We start from the raw sequence: 20,099 nt of genomic DNA, 5'->3' as shown, positions 1-20,099 counted from the left end.
GTGTGAGAGTGTGAGGGAGTGAGTGTGTGAGGGTGAGGGACCGAGGAGGAGAAGTTCTCCATCTTCTCCTCTCTTCTTCTCTTCTCTTCTCTTCTCTTCTCTTGCTCGTGGAAATGGAGCTTGGAGCATGGAGCTTGAGGATGGAGCTTGCTTGAAGCTTGCACTTGGATCGTGGAGCTACCGGAGTGCACGGGAGAGGAGGTAACTCGAACGGCATGGAAAAAAGCTCATTACACCCTTAGATATGGATGGCACGTCGGTTATGTGAGAGGTAGCCATTAGTGCTCGGCTTGGAACGCCTGAAACAATAAGTGGTCCGTGGGTCTTGGCAGTTGAGCAAAAGCTCCCACATTTTGGTTTCGTTGCCAAGACCAACAGATTCAAGCCTTGAGCACTTGCGCGCTTCGAATCGAGCATTGGAGTAGGGTTTCCCCTGAACCGGTGCTTGAGATAGGTAAGAAGTGAGGGGGTTGAAGATGGTATTCGATCTCCTTGGCAAGTAGGTTTGTTGTTTTTCTTAAAATTTATGTTGTGAGATGGAGTAGTGTAGGTATTTACTTTGTGATTTGGATGCACTAGAGTAGGAGAAAACAAAGAAAAACAAAGAAAATAAGCATTAGGGTTACTGTTGCAAAACAGGGCAGAAACAGGGCAAGAATCGTGCAAAAGTGATAAAAAACTTACTTGTGATGCCTAAGGTCGATAAGTGAGTTATTGGGGGTGCCAATACCATAACCGGAAGAGGGTATAAGGGCCAGAAGTGGCAAGAAAGGCCACAGTGTGCATTGCAGGGTTTCAGGAGAGCAGGAGAGAAGAGGAAAGCTTAGTGCAGAAATCCGCTTCAATCTTGGCATCAGGAGATCTTTGGCTAGCCCAGGTAATTCTACACCTCCCCCTACAGTAGTAGGACCAATCTGGAGTTGCTTGACAAGGGAGAAGACCCCCAGCGCCTTGCACAACGAATTTTGTGAGCTTCGGCGAAAAAACAGGCGCGGCGTTTGGCGCGTCCGAGTCACGTCGACTCTGGTTCGAGGCCCAGACTCGGCCCTCGGACCACCCGGTCCACTCGGCCAAACCCTAGTCGGCCTTAGACCGTCTGAGGAAAAACCCGTCCGAGACTCAAATTCGGCCCTTGGCCACATTCCACATTTGGCCCTCGGCCCGAGTGCCTCGGCCCGCCCGAGTGACCTCATCCGAATTCGTCCAAATCGTCCAAACTTAGCCCTCGGCCCATGCACCTCGGCCCGTCTGAGTGACCCACTCCGACCCTGCAATTCGGACCTGTTAGGCCGAATTTAGATTCTCTCAAATTTTAACCTGAAGACAGTGAAATTAACCGAGAAACTATATAGAGTTGAAACCATATCATGGATCCATTATCGGGCTGAAACTTAGGGCAAGTAGTTCAAATTTGGATATAAACGGTCCTCCAAATTGCGCATGGCTTTTACCGTAACGACCCTGCAGGCCAGGGGGGACTGCCCCCCCGGACCCCCGTAGAGGGGGCTCTGTCCCCTCCGCACCTCCCCCAAGTAGGTTGGAGAGAAAACGCGCGCTGTGATAGGTCCTCCAAATTGAACCCTACTGTAGCAATGGCTCTACACGAGCATGGATTCTCCCTTGCAAAAGAGCAACCAAAAGCTCGTGCCCGAATAGAGACAAATAGAGACCCTAGAACCTCAATGGGCCCATCTAGCCAACAAGGGCAAAAAGGCCACACTACAAAAACATGTACGTAATGTATTCGGGCTGCATCTAGTCCAAGCAGAAAGCAACGACATCAAACTACAATAGCGAGAATGACTAGTTATGACAGTCCTGACGAGAGATGTGCCTTGAGCAACACTGCACAGACGACCCAAGACATTGGAGAAGAATCCACGTCTAGTCATGCATATGGGGACTCAAGGGCATCTATCAGAAGGCTTAAATTTACAAGCCGAGACCCAGAAGATGAAGACATAGTGCCACCTGCTTATCTTAGGGTCAAACTCACCGCAAAAAGAGAGCGTACTATTGATGCTCTAATTGATGAAGGAGCAAATTTTAATATCTTGACCTATGAATCATGGACCCTACTAGGCCAACCAGAGCTCACACCGACGGATGCAACTCTTAATCCTTACGGGGAACACCCACCAGCACTTCTAGGGAAGTGCAGAATCCTTGTAACTATTGAAACAGAAAGCTTGCCACTCCTGTTCCATGTTCCTCCCAATAGCGAGAATGGTGAAAGGAAATCCTCCTAGGAAGGCCCTTCAAAAAGGCTACCAAGTGTGAGGCTGACTACGTAGCTTAGAGGATACACTTGACACTACCGGGGGTGAGGATAGTCACGAGCTTTAGCAAGGGTGACCTCAGCGAACCTCGAGGGAAAGGCAAGGAAGGTGTTGATGTAACAGTCAAGCCCATTAACAAGAGCAAGGACTTGTTGGAAGAGTTGATACAAGCACAGGTCGAACAACGAGAACCAGTGAGTGAGGCCATGCTTGAAACAAAAAGGTCAGGAGGCAAGGCCAAGGATGGAGTTGGGACTTACAGATATCGTAGAAGACCACGAAAGAAGTCCAAGACTTATAGAGGGAGGCGTCGGTGGAGAGCCAACACAACGCCACAATGGATATCCAAGGCATTGCTTCGGGCTCAAGGGTATTATGCAAGCAACCGATGGATTTGGGTACCAAAACCCCCTGCTAAGCCACCTCTGACAGAAGCCCAAATTATGTCAAAAGCAAAGAGGCATATGAGGAAACCTAAACAAAAGTCCAGGTCTCGAAACCAAAAATGTTGGAGTGATTGAGCCCCTCACGATTGAAATCAAGAAGCCAAACATGACCTATCAAAAAGTAGATCCTCAGCCTACCATTACTTAGCAAGCAAATATCAGAGGTAACTGTCGAGCATACACTAGGTCCACTAGTGCCCAAGGAGCCTTTGACTTTCCAAGAGGATAATAAGCACCACATGCACAACATTGCGCATGATAAGGCTGATTGCTCAACAAAGCTAATGATAGAATCATCTAACAATCACGAGCAAATTCTCCAGTCAATGCCAAGCCCACGTGGGAGTCCCAAATCTCCCACATCCTCTTCACCTAAATGGACACGGGAAGCACCGCAGCAGCAGCCTCGTGCTGCTGCTCAATCTGCACAAGTGAATGCGCAAAGGGCAACAAAAGACACGACCACTTCCGATCGCCCTAGGGCCTTGACACCGCAATCTACCAATGGTAGCCCGTCCACTATACTGGCCACCACTACTTCCAATTAGGGACCACAGCAGTCACAGCCCTCGGTTGTGACAATGCCCCTTGTGGAATGTGTCCTTAGTAGTTTACCTGTGGAGGAGGTGTCGCAACCAAATCTCTCAACAACTCCAGCACTTTCAAAGTGCCTAAAGCCTAGGTTGGAGGAGTTACACGCAAGGGAGTTGGCTGAAGAGCTACACTCCCTGAAAAGGGAGGCAGTTGTGTGCCCTCACAGCTCGGTAAGGCTATTCAGCAGGCCACGACTCTGTCCCATGAGGACGCACTAGAGAAGGAAAATGCTGAGGCCCAACCAAGCACATCAGCGGTCGACCTAGCCCAAGGTCTTAAGCCATTAGATGCACCTGCGTCGACCAAGAAAAAGAGGAGAAAGCAACGAAGACAACAACAATCACAGGTGGTTGTGGACCCCAAGAACATTGAGACGAAGAGTGCCGAAGAGCCGATGAATAACGCATCGAGTCCATCCACCAATGAACCCATTAATGCCTCTCCTAATAGCGGTGAAACCTCAGACACATCCGTGTGTTCTGAAAAATCAAAGCAGCTATTACCATCAATAGTTGCTTGCAACACTCTATCCACTGACAATAGAACTCACATTGACTAATCAAGAGTGGATACAACATCATCACAACAGGGTGACAAATCCATACCAGTCACATCAGAGAAGAACCATGACAAAATAGCAACAAAACTTCAGGAGAAATGTGAGAACCCCAAGAGCATAAGAAATCCTAGTGTTGACCAATCTTGCTCATCTAGGCCTGAGCCTCCAGCTATGCTAAAGCCTAAGGAAACTCCTAGAACCTTGCATGAGATGACAACCGAGAAAGCCCTCGTTGAACATAGAAGGATCGCAGAATGCTTAACTGAGTTGGATGCTAAGCTCAAAGTGGTCTCATGTGTCTACGTCCTTGCAGACATGGGCACAATCCCCAAGGAGCAGCTTGGAGATTACTTGTCCTTTCCTCTATCCTGGGAAGAGCAAGAACATCTTAACGAGCACTACGACAGGTTCCTGCATGAATGCATGCGACTCATCTCTGACGAGGAGGCTGACGAACTGCGCTTAACCGTCACGTTCAATGAAGTGCTCTATCGATCGAATCTCATAGACATAGAGCAACTAAAGCGACTGTCAGCAGGCCAGAGTCAATTTGAGCAACGTTGGTGCGAAAGTCACATTGTAATGGCCGAACTAGGGACTCAGATCATGACAGTCTCAGAGGAGCGATTGGCCAAATGGTGATCTCAAAGAGACCCAACCTATGTGGCACCAACTTCCCTTCGAGTGTTGACTGCCATTTGGGGTATGGACTTAGCTGGAACTACCCAAGAGAACGCTCTGTTTGATAAGGTTCTCACTGAGGAGGAGTTGCATATTGCCAGTAGACTCGGACAAGGTTCCATGCTACTCGATGTGGCAAAATATCTATCGGTATTGAGTAAGCTGCCATGAATACTAGATGTGTGTGCCACGCTCCATTACAACCCTGAGTTCTACAATTGGTTTCTATCCTCATGAGGTGACATGGATTCGTATCTGTATATATATATAGATGTATATATAAACAATGATTTTTGTGTCGCCCTGTATAGATACTATCAACACACACAAGCAATGATAGTCAAGCGCAGGGAGAAGAGTTGGGTTTGACAGGCTAAGCTCCTCAGGTCCTCCTCTCATCACACTTTTAAAAGTCGTGTGACCATTCCCACCTCCAAGTGAAGGGCATGCAACCCTCATTACCGCCATACGAAGCCTTGACCAACGACTCTGATGGTGTAGATGGGGTACCATCCCTTTCTATACATCTTTCCCCCTTTCTGGTCTATCCTTCCGAGGAGGAGCCCTGCCTAAATCCATGACCGCTGTCAAAGAGTTCGTGCGAGGGCTGCAGAACACGGGGTTCAAGGTACAGCAAGAAATAAAGACTATCAAGAAGATCTCGTTAACACAATATTTGATGCCAAGTTCATTATATTGTTTATCCAATCTTTTACAAAAGAAGAGTCAAAAATAAATGACAAAACATGTCAATCTGTCCTCTGTTTTTCAATAAGTGTATGAACTAGTTTTCAGGATTCCATACAAAGTAGGAGTCTAGTAGGCATCAAAAGAAGTATGCTCAGTCAAGCACAAATGAGGAACAATCTGATTGTATCTCTGAAGCCAAAGCAGGGTATTAAATTGTCTTCATAAAAAGGTGGAGTATTCATTTCTGAGAGAATATAGGCAGGCACTTCACTTAAGCCACAGACATGTTGCTATTCAGCTGGTCTTTCAAGCCTTGTGCTATGGCCATGCAGCCATCCACTCCCTGTTCCCACTGCTCATTATTCTGGCTATCTATGACTCAACTGCATATCTATCCAAACGATGCATATCACATGTACATATGCATCCATGTATGAATCTGCCCTGTAACCAGATGCTATGTGTTAAGTCCCTCAAAACTCCACCAATTGTAGATCTGTCCACTGTAACTTCACACATAGAAGTTGAAGAACAGTGAGAATGGGAATTGTAACTACTCATTAGGACATCATCTTAGCTTGCTGGGAAAGAGCCAAATACTCAAGGCACTGAGCAGGATACCCTTAAAAACAAATCAATGTTACAAGCCTCCAAATCCAAAACCATTAAGTGTTGACTAAGCCTTCCCACAAGGCTGAGAAACTGTCAAACTTTCTGAAGTCCTTTTTTTTGCTATCAATAATTGTCGTCTCTTGACAAAGAACCACCACATCCTACAACACCTGTCATCAAAGGGAGTCATCCTCATTCTTTAGGTAGTTCTCTAATATATTTCTCCATTTGCTGATTGCTTTCTTGCTGTTTGCAAACAACTCCGATGTTGTCGTGTGTGGCTCCTCCAAGGCAACATTCATGATTGCCTTAAAAATGGTTCCTGCACAGTCTGAAAATGAGGAATTACATGCCAACCTCAATGCATTGACCTCAATTATGACATTACTTTCAGGCACCCCTTCCAAAATGGCACGCCTGAAGGTCTCCTCCACCTCTTTGTCAAAGTATGCTATATCTGTTGCCTCATGCTGCTCATCTTTATCTCCTTCCTCTTCAGAGACAACAGAGTTTTCAGGTCCAGAAACCAGCACAGCATCTTGAACATCTTCAACGTAAGACTGATCCTCTTGTACCCTCATTTCCTCAGCATCTTTTCTGGTGGAATAGGAGCAATAGAGTGCCTCCATTCTTCATCTTGAGATCCATCTTTGATCCACCTGTAACCAGACCCTGATATTCCTACCTCTGTAATGTCCCAATTGCCTGATGGAGAGGAGTGTTGTTCACCTGATCTTACTTCACCATCATTCAGAGATTCATCTTCCCCTTGCACAGGTTTGGAGGGGCTCTCTGAAGTAACACTTGCACCCTCCACATACTCCAGCTCTTCATCGCTGCAGTCCTCCTCAGTAGGCTGAGGAATCAAAGGAATCTTTGAATATGCTGGGACTGTAAAATTCTGCCCCACAACAACATTGAAAGACAATACAGCACCAGGTTCAATAACAGCTCCCGACTTGATTGTTGACCCATCACATATTACTGCATGTTTTATTTGCGCATTTTCTTGCACAGTAACGTTGTTCCAGCATTAATAGAGTCCATATTTTTGAAATTCCACTTCTAGGTATTCCACCACCTTCATCAGAAATCTTGATCGTAACATCCTCAAGACCATCAGCTATCACAACCCTGATCTGTATCAGCATACCGCTCTTGAACTGCACGAAGTGAATTCTTTACCAACTCAAAGATCATCTGATGCAAATGTATTGGTACATATGCAAAGGTGAAGCTCGGGTCCCCATATACATGCATCTCAGGAGAACTCCCATATGTGCGCATGCAAGCTGAACGTGCATCATCTATCGCATTCTGAGCAACTGCTACTGGAGATACACATGTGCCTATAAGGCCTACAAAACCTGGTGGTGTATTGGGCTGTTCGAAACTGAATTAAGCAAAATCCTGTAACAGAGAATGTTTCAAGCATTCAATTCTGGTTGTAGAGTGCTTGAGATTTTTAAGGAAGTGCTTCTGGAGGAAGGATGTTTTCAATCCATTATTCCAGCATTAGTAGAAGTAATCTGTTGTCAAGCACTGATGACTCGATTGGAGTCCTCAGTCATAATAGAGATGAGGAGGCGACATTCAAGGAAGCTCGTCGTCCGCCATAGTCAAATTGAGAGCCATAATATCCAAGTAGCTGATCTTTCTTTCGATTTCGTTGATCTCAGGAGGTACGAAAGCTTCACAGATAGCTTTGATCAACGGATTACAGAAAAAAAAACCTGCTGGTATCAAGGCAACGATTCTATGTCAATTCTGACATACACGAAGTCTTCTACTCCATAGCCTTGTATCATAATTGCAAGAAGAATATCCGTTCCCCCCACGGAACCCTGAGGCCCACTCTATACATGGTTCAGAGCAGAGCTGTCCTTCATTTTTTCTAATCCAAGCATTACTCCCCCTCCTTTCGCCACAGAAGCGAAAAAGAAGGAACCTTTCCTCCCATTCAAGCGCATGACAATCCGTCTTTTTCCCTCCCTTTTTCCATTCGAATACTCTTTTCCCCAATTAGCCTCCTTTTCTCCCTTTAGCATTTCTCCCTCTCCATTCGTGACCTCCCCATTCTTAGATGCTGATTTGCCTTAAAGGCGAACTTGATGTCCTTCCTAACAATACCACCTGTCCTATCACATTTATGGCTCCCATACATGTACCAATAGGCAAGAGTGCGTGGCGTCAACCACCTAATAATAAGCCTGGTAATTTCTCTCGGTGCTCCATTACAAGTTTCAGCTTTGTCTTTTGAACTTCTTGTCCCTTCTTTAAGACAGGCCACACATTCGCAGCTTTTGCCTTGTCAAACAAAGACTCCATTTCTTTTTAGCACTTCAATTGCTAATACATCTTCATGGCACTGTCAAAACATGGTTGGAGTGGTTTGAGGTCAGTCTTCTCAACTTCAGATAGTAACTCCAGAACATGATCAATGTACAATACATTTAAGGGAATATATACATACATTGGATGTAGTTTATTAAAATGCACCACACAAACAATGAATCACACGCAGAAATTAACACAAATGCACAACAAAAAATGGAGATGTTCACGGCTCAGATGCGCAGCATCACGACATCCACCCCCTCTAAACCTGCGCATCCTCCGGATGTGCCAACTATCCAGGATCATTCAACTCCACAAACAGGTCAAGTCCATCTTCTGATTCTAGTAAACCTGTTTCTCCATCAGCTTCATCATCCCTATAAAATTTCTGCCTCTTTCGAAACAGCTGATAGAGAACATCTGCAATATGAGCAAAATGTGGAATCCAATTCATGTAAAATACACAAGCTCCCACAAATCTCCGCACCTCTGAAGTAGTTGAGCAATACTCTGCAATCCCGTTTATGGCATCCACCTTTGCAGGAGAAGGCTTTCTGCCATAATATCCAACCATATGCCCAACTATGATGACTTCATTAACAGCAAAGACAGATTTCAGCCCTGAAAGTGTCAAATTTACCTCCTCTAATCGTGTCAATATTTGCTCACAAGCTTTCAAGTGATCAGCCACAAACTGTCTACATCCACACAAATCAAGACTTTCATTCTTTTCTTCTTCTGCACAATCCTTAATAGGCACATCATCTAGAAAAGGCATGGTATACTATGGAATGTAGTCTCGAAGAACTCTATGCATAGCATTCATCATATGAGCAACTGAGTTTGTAGCACCTTGAGGCAAGGTATACATCCTCACAAGACCAATAGGTGTCCGCATAGTAGTAATATCCCTGCTTTCCAAGGCAAGCTGAAACTGATCATAACCTGAATACAAGTCACCTAATGAATAGATGGCTCGTCCTGCAAAAGCCTCAGCAAATTCATCCACAACTGGACCTGTTCCCACATTCCTGATTGTCACTTTGTTCATGGGCTGCATATCCTGAATAAATCTCAAAGTACCATTCTTCTTTGGTACAGTAAACCACCTGTTAGAATAGGGTGCAGAAGAGGGTTCCAAAATTCCCATTTTAATCTTCTCATTCAGCAACTCTATCAGCTTTGGCAAGTGTGCTTTAGGCACAGGTATAGGACGTATATTCCATGGTACATGAGGAACAGTGAAGATGACCATAGATGCAACCAATTCGGGACTAATGCAGCCAATTTCATGTGGAAAGAAAGCAAATGCCTTACCATGACGTCCAAGCATCTCTCTAAAACATTCTTTTTCCACTGGAAGCAAAAAATCATCATTTCCAATCTTCAATTCTGCAAGAGTTTCAACTGTAAACTTATGTCCAATATTCGCAGGATCCCTCAACATAGGCTGCTTCATAGCTTTCTCAATCTGTTCATCACTGTCAGAAGGAAGCGGGCCTGCAACCGGCTTAACCTTCTTATCAACTGTTTTATATTTTGTGTCAACCTTGGCATCATTCAAGCACTCTTTCCTTTGCTGCAATTTCTGCAAATTTTCAGCATCTTTCAACTCTGTTGGCTGAAAAATTTCAGCCTTTAGCTCTATTGACTGCATGGGTGCAGCCTGAAACTCTGTATGCAGAAATTTTTCTGCATTCAACTCTGTTGGCTGAAAATTTTCAGCCTTTAGCTCTATGGACTGCATGAGTGCAGCCTGAAACTCTGTATGCAGAAATTTTTCTGCATTCAACTCTGTTGGCTGAATGGATTCAGCCCTCTGCAATTCTGTTAGCTATTCAAGATCAGCCATAAATTCAGTTTGCTGAGTTTTCTCAGCCTCTAACTCTGTTTGCAGCATAAAACCAGAAATTTCCTGAAACATATCCAAGGTTTGCACAGGTATGATCTTTGTACCCTTGCATACATCAGTTTTCAGCATTGCTCTCATCTCAAACAATGTATCTGCATATGGAGAATTTGACATAGGTGGAGCTGTAACAGGTGGTGAAACAAAGTCACCCCCTCTAGTCTTTTTGGAGGAACTAGGACCCTCCTCATCTCTTTTTCTCTTCTCTTCAACCATGGCATCTAAACCCTGCGTTTTAGCAATATAAGCAAAAATAGAATACCTGTCAACAGGAGAATCCCATCCTGTTTCTCCTCGGATGCTAGAGCCCACGCAAGTCATAGTAGAAGTTTGAACTTTCCCTCTTCTCGCTATCTCCAAGGCAGAAGACCATAAAGCAGAGTCTCCATCAGATTTCTGCTCAAGCTGGACTCCAAAAGCTGAAGCATCTCCTCTAACACTCACATAAGCTGATCGCGCAGCCATATCATCAACAAGCTTCTTCATACCTCCCTTACCAAAGTTCGTGTCAAGAGGAGCGCCAGTCTCTGTCAGCCATATCTTCCCATCTTGTCCCCAGAACACTACATTCTTCTTACGTGCTTCCTGAAAAGCATCACAATCTCTGCAGTGTTGGTGCTCTGTACTATCACACCAAATACATCGTCGCCCTTTTCTTTGACCAGCTGGAAACGCAGTCACTGGAGCAAGCGCTACAGCAGGTACTGACATAAGTTGCTCCTTTAACTTACCAACTTCAGCTTTGACTGCTTCAATCGTCAAATCCGCCAAGCCTTTAATAACATCATCTACAGATAAGGGCACTGGAGCAGCAGGAACTGGTGGATTCATAACAGGAGGAGTAGGCTTAGGCAAAGGAGTAGCAGCAGGGGTAGAAGAAGAAGTCTCCAAGGATTTCTCAGGAACTGATCCTGTATTTCGATGCAATCTGACTCTCCTGCGCTGCTTCTTGACAAGAGCATTCACAGCATCAATAACATGTCTCCACTCAGTCTTTAAACCTGAATCAGTAGCTTGATCTTCCAAAAGATCATCCAACTTTTCCTGCAAATCAGCATCTGCAGCTTGCAAAAATAACTCCACTTTCTGCATCTCCAAAGCTTGCTGTTCAGTCCCATCCAACTGATCATAACGGCTTTCAAACTCTTGCAGAAGAGCGGTAACAGAAAGTCCCTTATTAGGCATAGAAACCCATGCTAAAAAATTCCTGCGATTCATAAAACCTGTATCCTCCAGGAAATATTCATCTTTTAATGCCTTTTTAAATTCAGCCCAACCTGCATGTGCCTCTTGAATTTCTGCAATTCGACCTTCAAGAGCGCGCACCACGATCCGCAAGAAGTAGCGGCTCCAAACATCTTGAGAAACTCCAAAAAACTTCATCTTTTCTTCATACAAATGCAGGTAAGTTGACACTTGCTGGCCATTAAACTGCTTCATCTCCTGTTGGACAGCTTTCAAGGCATCCATAGTATCACTATCTCGTTTTGCATGAGCTTGCTGCTGCATATACATGGTAAATGACTGAAACAGGTTCTTCATGACATTATCATCTGTCATCTCTTCTTGCGAGTCTCCCATCTTGCTGATGACGCAGCACTTTCACGTCGGGTTCACCAGAAATGTCAAAGAGTTCGTGCGAGGGCTGCAGAACACGGGGTTCAAGGTACAGCAAGAAATAAAGACTATCAAGAAGATCTCGTTAACACAATATTTGATGCCAAGTTCATTATATTGTTTATCCAATCTTTTACAAAAGAAGAGTCAAAAATAAATGACAAAACATGTCAATCTGTCCTCTGTTTTTCAATAAGTGTATGAACTAGTTTTCAGGATTCCATACAAAGTAGGAGTCTAGTAGGCATCAAAAGAAGTATGCTCAGTCAAGCACAAATGAGGAACAATCTGATTGTATCTCTGAAGCCAAAGCAGGGTATTAAATTGTCTTCATAAAAAGGTGGAGTATTCATTTCTGAGAGAATATAGGCAGGCACTTCACTTAAGCCACAGACATGTTGCTATTCAGCTGGTCTTTCAAGCCTTGTGCTATGGCCATGCAGCCATCCACTCCCTGTTCCCACTGCTCATTATTCTGGCTATCTATGACTCAACTGCATATCTATCCAAACGATGCATATCACATGTACATATGCATCCATGTATGAATCTGCCCTGTAACCAGATGCTATGTGTTAAGTCCCTCAAAACTCCACCAATTGTAGATCTGTCCACTGTAACTTCACACATAGAAGTTGAAGAACAGTGAGAATGGGAATTGTAACTACTCATTAGGACATCATCTTAGCTTGCTGGGAAAGAGCCAAATACTCAAGGCACTGAGCAGGATACCCTTAAAAACAAATCAATGTTACAAGCCTCCAAATCCAAAACCATTAAGTGTTGACTAAGCCTTCCCACAAGGCTGAGAAACTGTCAAACTTTCTGAAGTCCTTTTTTTTGCTATCAATAATTGTCGTCTCTTGACAAAGAACCACCACATCCTACAACACCTGTCATCAAAGGGAGTCATCCTCATTCTTTAGGTAGTTCTCTAATATATTTCTCCATTTGCTGATTGCTTTCTTGCTGTTTGCAAACAACTCCGATGTTGTCGTGTGTGGCTCCTCCAAGGCAACATTCATGATTGCCTTAAAAATGGTTCCTGCACAGTCTGAAAATGAGGAATTACATGCCAACCTCAATGCATTGACCTCAATTATGACATTACTTTCAGGCACCCCTTCCAAAATGGCACGCCTGAAGGTCTCCTCCACCTCTTTGTCAAAGTATGCTATATCTGTTGCCTCATGCTGCTCATCTTTATCTCCTTCCTCTTCAGAGACAACAGAGTTTTCAGGTCCAGAAACCAGCACAGCATCTTGAACATCTTCAACGTAAGACTGATCCTCTTGTACCCTCATTTCCTCAGCATCTTTTCTGGTGGAATAGGAGCAATAGAGTGCCTCCATTCTTCATCTTGAGATCCATCTTTGATCCACCTGTAACCAGACCCTGATATTCCTACCTCTGTAATGTCCCAATTGCCTGATGGAGAGGAGTGTTGTTCACCTGATCTTACTTCACCATCATTCAGAGATTCATCTTCCCCTTGCACAGGTTTGGAGGGGCTCTCTGAAGTAACACTTGCACCCTCCACATACTCCAGCTCTTCATCGCTGCAGTCCTCCTCAGTAGGCTGAGGAATCAAAGGAATCTTTGAATATGCTGGGACTGTAAAATTCTGCCCCACAACAACATTGAAAGACAATACAGCACCAGGTTCAATAACAGCTCCCGACTTGATTGTTGACCCATCACATATTACTGCATGTTTTATTTGCGCATTTTCTTGCACAGTAACGTTGTTCCAGCATTAATAGAGTCCATATTTTTGAAATTCCACTTCTAGGTATTCCACCACCTTCATCAGAAATCTTGATCGTAACATCCTCAAGACCATCAGCTATCACAACCCTGATCTGTATCAGCATACCGCTCTTGAACTGCACGAAGTGAATTCTTTACCAACTCAAAGATCATCTGATGCAAATGTATTGGTACATATGCAAAGGTGAAGCTCGGGTCCCCATATACATGCATCTCAGGAGAACTCCCATATGTGCGCATGCAAGCTGAACGTGCATCATCTATCGCATTCTGAGCAACTGCTACTGGAGATACACATGTGCCTATAAGGCCTACAAAACCTGGTGGTGTATTGGGCTGTTCGAAACTGAATTAAGCAAAATCCTGTAACAGAGAATGTTTCAAGCATTCAATTCTGGTTGTAGAGTGCTTGAGATTTTTAAGGAAGTGCTTCTGGAGGAAGGATGTTTTCAATCCATTATTCCAGCATTAGTAGAAGTAATCTGTTGTCAAGCACTGATGACTCGATTGGAGTCCTCAGTCATAATAGAGATGAGGAGGCGACATTCAAGGAAGCTCGTCGTCCGCCATAGTCAAATTGAGAGCCATAATATCCAAGTAGCTGATCTTTCTTTCGATTTCGTTGATCTCAGGAGGTACGAAAGCTTCACAGATAGCTTTGATCAACGGATTACAGAAAAAAAAACCTGCTGGTATCAAGGCAACGATTCTATGTCAATTCTGACATACACGAAGTCTTCTACTCCATAGCCTTGTATCATAATTGCAAGAAGAATATCCGTTCCCCCCACGGAACCCTGAGGCCCACTCTATACATGGTTCAGAGCAGAGCTGTCCTTCATTTTTTCTAATCCAAGCATTACTCCCCCTCCTTTCGCCACAGAAGCGAAAAAGAAGGAACCTTTCCTCCCATTCAAGCGCATGACAATCCGTCTTTTTCCCTCCCTTTTTCCATTCGAATACTCTTTTCCCCAATTAGCCTCCTTTTCTCCCTTTAGCATTTCTCCCTCTCCATTCGTGACCTCCCCATTCTTAGATGCTGATTTGCCTTAAAGGCGAACTTGATGTCCTTCCTAACAATACCACCTGTCCTATCACATTTATGGCTCCCATACATGTACCAATAGGCAAGAGTGCGTGGCGTCAACCACCTAATAATAAGCCTGGTAATTTCTCTCGGTGCTCCATTACAAGTTTCAGCTTTGTCTTTTGAACTTCTTGTCCCTTCTTTAAGACAGGCCACACATTCGCAGCTTTTGCCTTGTCAAACAAAGACTCCATTTCTTTTTAGCACTTCAATTGCTAATACATCTTCATGGCACTGTCAAAACATGGTTGGAGTGGTTTGAGGTCAGTCTTCTCAACTTCAGATAGTAACTCCAGAACATGATCAATGTACAATACATTTAAGGGAATATATACATACATTGGATGTAGTTTATTAAAATGCACCACACAAACAATGAATCACACGCAGAAATTAACACAAATGCACAACAAAAAATGGAGATGTTCACGGCTCAGATGCGCAGCATCACGACATCCACCCCCTCTAAACCTGCGCATCCTCCGGATGTGCCAACTATCCAGGATCATTCAACTCCACAAACAGGTCAAGTCCATCTTCTGATTCTAGTAAACCTGTTTCTCCATCAGCTTCATCATCCCTATAAAATTTCTGCCTCTTTCGAAACAGCTGATAGAGAACATCTGCAATATGAGCAAAATGTGGAATCCAATTTATGTAAAATACACAAGCTCCCACAAATCTCCGCACCTCTGAAGTAGTTGAGCAATACTCTGCAATCCCGTTTATGGCATCCACCTTTGCAGGAGAAGGCTTTCTGCCATAATATCCAACCATATGCCCAACTATGATGACTTCATTAACAGCAAAGACAGATTTCAGCCCTGAAAGTGTCAAATTTACCTCCTCTAATCGTGTCAATATTTGCTCACAAGCTTTCAAGTGATCAGCCACAAACTGTCTACATCCACACAAATCAAGACTTTCATTCTTTTCTTCTTCTGCACAATCCTTAATAGGCACATCATCTAGAAAAGGCATGGTATACTATGGAATGTAGTCTCGAAGAACTCTATGCATAGCATTCATCATATGAGCAACTGAGTTTGTAGCACCTTGAGGCAAGGTATACATCCTCACAAGACCAATAGGTGTCCGCATAGTAGTAATATCCCTGCTTTCCAAGGCAAGCTGAAACTGATCATAACCTGAATACAAGTCACCTAATGAATAGATGGCTCGTCCTGCAAAAGCCTCAGCAAATTCATCCACAACTGGACCTGTTCCCACATTCCTGATTGTCACTTTGTTCATGGGCTGCATATCCTGAATAAATCTCAAAGTACCATTCTTCTTTGGTACAGTAAACCACCTGTTAGAATAGGGTGCAGAAGAGGGTTCCAAAATTCCCATTTTAATCTTCTCATTCAGCAACTCTATCAGCTTTGGCAAGTGTGCTTTAGGCACAGGTATAGGACGTATATTCCATGGTACATGAGGAACAGTGAAGATGACCATAGATGCAACCAATTCGGGACTAATGCAGCCAATTTCATGTGGAAAGAAAGCAAATGCCTTACCATGACGTCCAAGCATCTCTCTAAAACATTCTTTTTCCACTGGAAGCAAAAAATCATCATTTCCAATCTTCAATTCTGCAAGAGTTTCAACTGTAAACTTATGTCCAATATTCGCAGGATCCCTCAACATAGGCTGCTTCATAGCTTTCTCAATCTGTTCATCATTGTCAGAAGGAAGCGGGCCTACAACCGGCTTAACCTTCTTATCAACTGTTTTATATTTTGTGTCAACCTTGGCATCATTCAAGCACTCTTTCCTTTGCTGCAATTTCTGCAAATTTTCAGCATCTTTCAACTCTGTTGGCTGAAAAATTTCAGCCTTTAGCTCTATTGACTGCATGGGTGCAGCCTGAAACTCTGTATGCAGAAATTTTTCTGCATTCAACTCTGTTGGCTGAAAATTTTCAGCCTTTAGCTCTATGGACTGCATGAGTGCAGCCTGAAACTCTGTATGCAGAAATTTTTCTGCATTCAACTCTGTTGGCTGAATGGATTCAGCCCTCTGCAATTCTGTTAGCTATTCAAGATCAGCCATAAATTCAGTTTGCTGAGTTTTCTCAGCCTCTAACTCTGTTTGCAGCATAAAACCAGAAATTTCCTGAAACATATCCAAGGTTTGCACAGGTATGATCTTTGTACCCTTGCATACATCAGTTTTCAGCATTGCTCTCATCTCAAACAATGTATCTGCATATGGAGAATTTGACATAGGTGGAGCTGTAACAGGTGGTGAAACAAAGTCACCCCCTCTAGTCTTTTTGGAGGAACTAGGACCCTCCTCATCTCTTTTTCTCTTCTCTTCAACCATGGCATCTAAACCCTGCGTTTTAGCAATATAAGCAAAAATAGAATACCTGTCAACAGGAGAATCCCATCCTGTTTCTCCTCGGATGCTAGAGCCCACGCAAGTCATAGTAGAAGTTTGAACTTTCCCTCTTCTCGCTATCTCCAAGGCAGAAGACCATAAAGCAGAGTCTCCATCAGATTTCTGCTCAAGCTGGACTCCAAAAGCTGAAGCATCTCCTCTAACACTCACATAAGCTGATCGCGCAGCCATATCATCAACAAGCTTCTTCATACCTCCCTTACCAAAGTTCGTGTCAAGAGGAGCGCCAGTCTCTGTCAGCCATATCTTCCCATCTTGTCCCCAGAACACTACATTCTTCTTACGTGCTTCCTGAAAAGCATCACAATCTCTGCAGTGTTGGTGCTCTGTACTATCACACCAAATACATCGTCGCCCTTTTCTTTGACCAGCTGGAAACGCAGTCACTGGAGCAAGCGCTACAGCAGGTACTGACATAAGTTGCTCCTTTAACTTACCAACTTCAGCTTTGACTGCTTCAATCGTCAAATCCGCCAAGCCTTTAATAACATCATCTACAGATAAGGGCACTGGAGCAGCAGGAACTGGTGGATTCATAACAGGAGGAGTAGGCTTAGGCAAAGGAGTAGCAGCAGGGGTAGAAGAAGAAGTCTCCAAGGATTTCTCAGGAACTGATCCTGTATTTCGATGCAATCTGACTCTCCTGCGCTGCTTCTTGACAAGAGCATTCACAGCATCAATAACATGTCTCCACTCAGTCTTTAAACCTGAATCAGTAGCTTGATCTTCCAAAAGATCATCCAACTTTTCCTGCAAATCAGCATCTGCAGCTTGCAAAAATAACTCCACTTTCTGCATCTCCAAAGCTTGCTGTTCAGTCCCATCCAACTGATCATAACGGCTTTCAAACTCTCGCAGAAGAGCGGTAACAGAAAGTCCCTTATTAGGCATAGAAACCCATGCTAAAAAATTCCTGCGATTCATAAAACCTGTATCCTCCAGGAAATATTCATCTTTTAATGCCTTTTTAAATTCAGCCCAACCTGCATGTGCCTCTTGAATTTCTGCAATTCGACCTTCAAGAGCGCGCACCACGATCCGCAAGAAGTAGCGGCTCCAAACATCTTGAGAAACTCCAAAAAACTTCATCTTTTCTTCATACAAATGCAGGTAAGTTGACACTTGCTGGCCATTAAACTGCTTCATCTCCTGTTGGACAGCTTTCAAGGCATCCATAGTATCACTATCTCGTTTTGCATGAGCTTGCTGCTGCATATACATGGTAAATGACTGAAACAGGTTCTTCATGACATTATCATCTGTCATCTCTTCTTGCGAGTCTCCCATCTTGCTGATGACGCAGCACTTTCACGTCGGGTTCACCAGAAATGTCAAAGAGTTCGTGCGAGGGCTGCAGAACACGGGGTTCAAGGTACAGCAAGAAATAAAGACTATCAAGAAGATCTCGTTAACACAATATTTGATGCCAAGTTCATTATATTGTTTATCCAATCTTTTACAAAAGAAGAGTCAAAAATAAATGACAAAACATGTCAATCTGTCCTCTGTTTTTCAATAAGTGTATGAACTAGTTTTCAGGATTCCATACAAAGTAGGAGTCTAGTAGGCATCAAAAGAAGTATGCTCAGTCAAGCACAAATGAGGAACAATCTGATTGTATCTCTGAAGCCAAAGCAGGGTATTAAATTGTCTTCATAAAAAGGTGGAGTATTCATTTCTGAGAGAATATAGGCAGGCACTTCACTTAAGCCACAGACATGTTGCTATTCAGCTGGTCTTTCAAGCCTTGTGCTATGGCCATGCAGCCATCCACTCCCTGTTCCCACTGCTCATTATTCTGGCTATCTATGACTCAACTGCATATCTATCCAAACGATGCATATCACATGTACATATGCATCCATGTATGAATCTGCCCTGTAACCAGATGCTATGTGTTAAGTCCCTCAAAACTCCACCAATTGTAGATCTGTCCACTGTAACTTCACACATAGAAGTTGAAGAACAGTGAGAATGGGAATTGTAACTACTCATTAGGACATCATCTTAGCTTGCTGGGAAAGAGCCAAATACTCAAGGCACTGAGCAGGATACCCTTAAAAACAAATCAATGTTACAAGCCTCCAAATCCAAAACCATTAAGTGTTGACTAAGCCTTCCCACAAGGCTGAGAAACTGTCAAACTTTCTGAAGTCCTTTTTTTTGCTATCAATAATTGTCGTCTCTTGACAAAGAACCACCACATCCTACAACACCTGTCATCAAAGGGAGTCATCCTCATTCTTTAGGTAGTTCTCTAATATATTTCTCCATTTGCTGATTGCTTTCTTGCTGTTTGCAAACAACTCCGATGTTGTCGTGTGTGGCTCCTCCAAGGCAACATTCATGATTGCCTTAAAAATGGTTCCTGCACAGTCTGAAAATGAGGAATTACATGCCAACCTCAATGCATTGACCTCAATTATGACATTACTTTCAGGCACCCCTTCCAAAATGGCACGCCTGAAGGTCTCCTCCACCTCTTTGTCAAAGTATGCTATATCTGTTGCCTCATGCTGCTCATCTTTATCTCCTTCCTCTTCAGAGACAACAGAGTTTTCAGGTCCAGAAACCAGCACAGCATCTTGAACATCTTCAACGTAAGACTGATCCTCTTGTACCCTCATTTCCTCAGCATCTTTTCTGGTGGAATAGGAGCAATAGAGTGCCTCCATTCTTCATCTTGAGATCCATCTTTGATCCACCTGTAACCAGACCCTGATATTCCTACCTCTGTAATGTCCCAATTGCCTGATGGAGAGGAGTGTTGTTCACCTGATCTTACTTCACCATCATTCAGAGATTCATCTTCCCCTTGCACAGGTTTGGAGGGGCTCTCTGAAGTAACACTTGCACCCTCCACATACTCCAGCTCTTCATCGCTGCAGTCCTCCTCAGTAGGCTGAGGAATCAAAGGAATCTTTGAATATGCTGGGACTGTAAAATTCTGCCCCACAACAACATTGAAAGACAATACAGCACCAGGTTCAATAACAGCTCCCGACTTGATTGTTGACCCATCACATATTACTGCATGTTTTATTTGCGCATTTTCTTGCACAGTAACGTTGTTCCAGCATTAATAGAGTCCATATTTTTGAAATTCCACTTC

General features: G+C 43.7%; 1 protein-coding gene across 1 annotated transcript; it reads right to left on the bottom strand.

The window, feature by feature from the left end:
* Nucleotides 1–12,623: 12,623 nt before the first annotated feature.
* Nucleotides 12,624–19,486, bottom strand: LOC148034737 (uncharacterized). Its single transcript, XM_087680706.1, has 2 exons — nt 19,391–19,486; nt 12,624–13,031 (listed from the first exon to the last, which is right to left on the bottom strand). The coding sequence occupies exon 2, from the start codon at nt 13,026–13,028 to the stop codon at nt 12,624–12,626; it is 405 nt and encodes a 134-aa protein (XP_087536832.1). The 5' UTR covers nt 13,029–13,031; nt 19,391–19,486.
* Between the last annotated feature and the right edge of the window lie 613 nt (nt 19,487–20,099).

Source organism: Lygodium microphyllum, chromosome 6 (genome assembly GCF_053477565.2).
Source record: "Lygodium microphyllum isolate KBCC chromosome 6, Lygodium_microphyllum_v1.1.10, whole genome shotgun sequence".
NCBI classification, from domain to species: Eukaryota; Viridiplantae; Streptophyta; class Polypodiopsida; order Schizaeales; family Lygodiaceae; genus Lygodium; species Lygodium microphyllum.
This window is presented reverse-complemented; position numbering and strand designations above follow the sequence as displayed.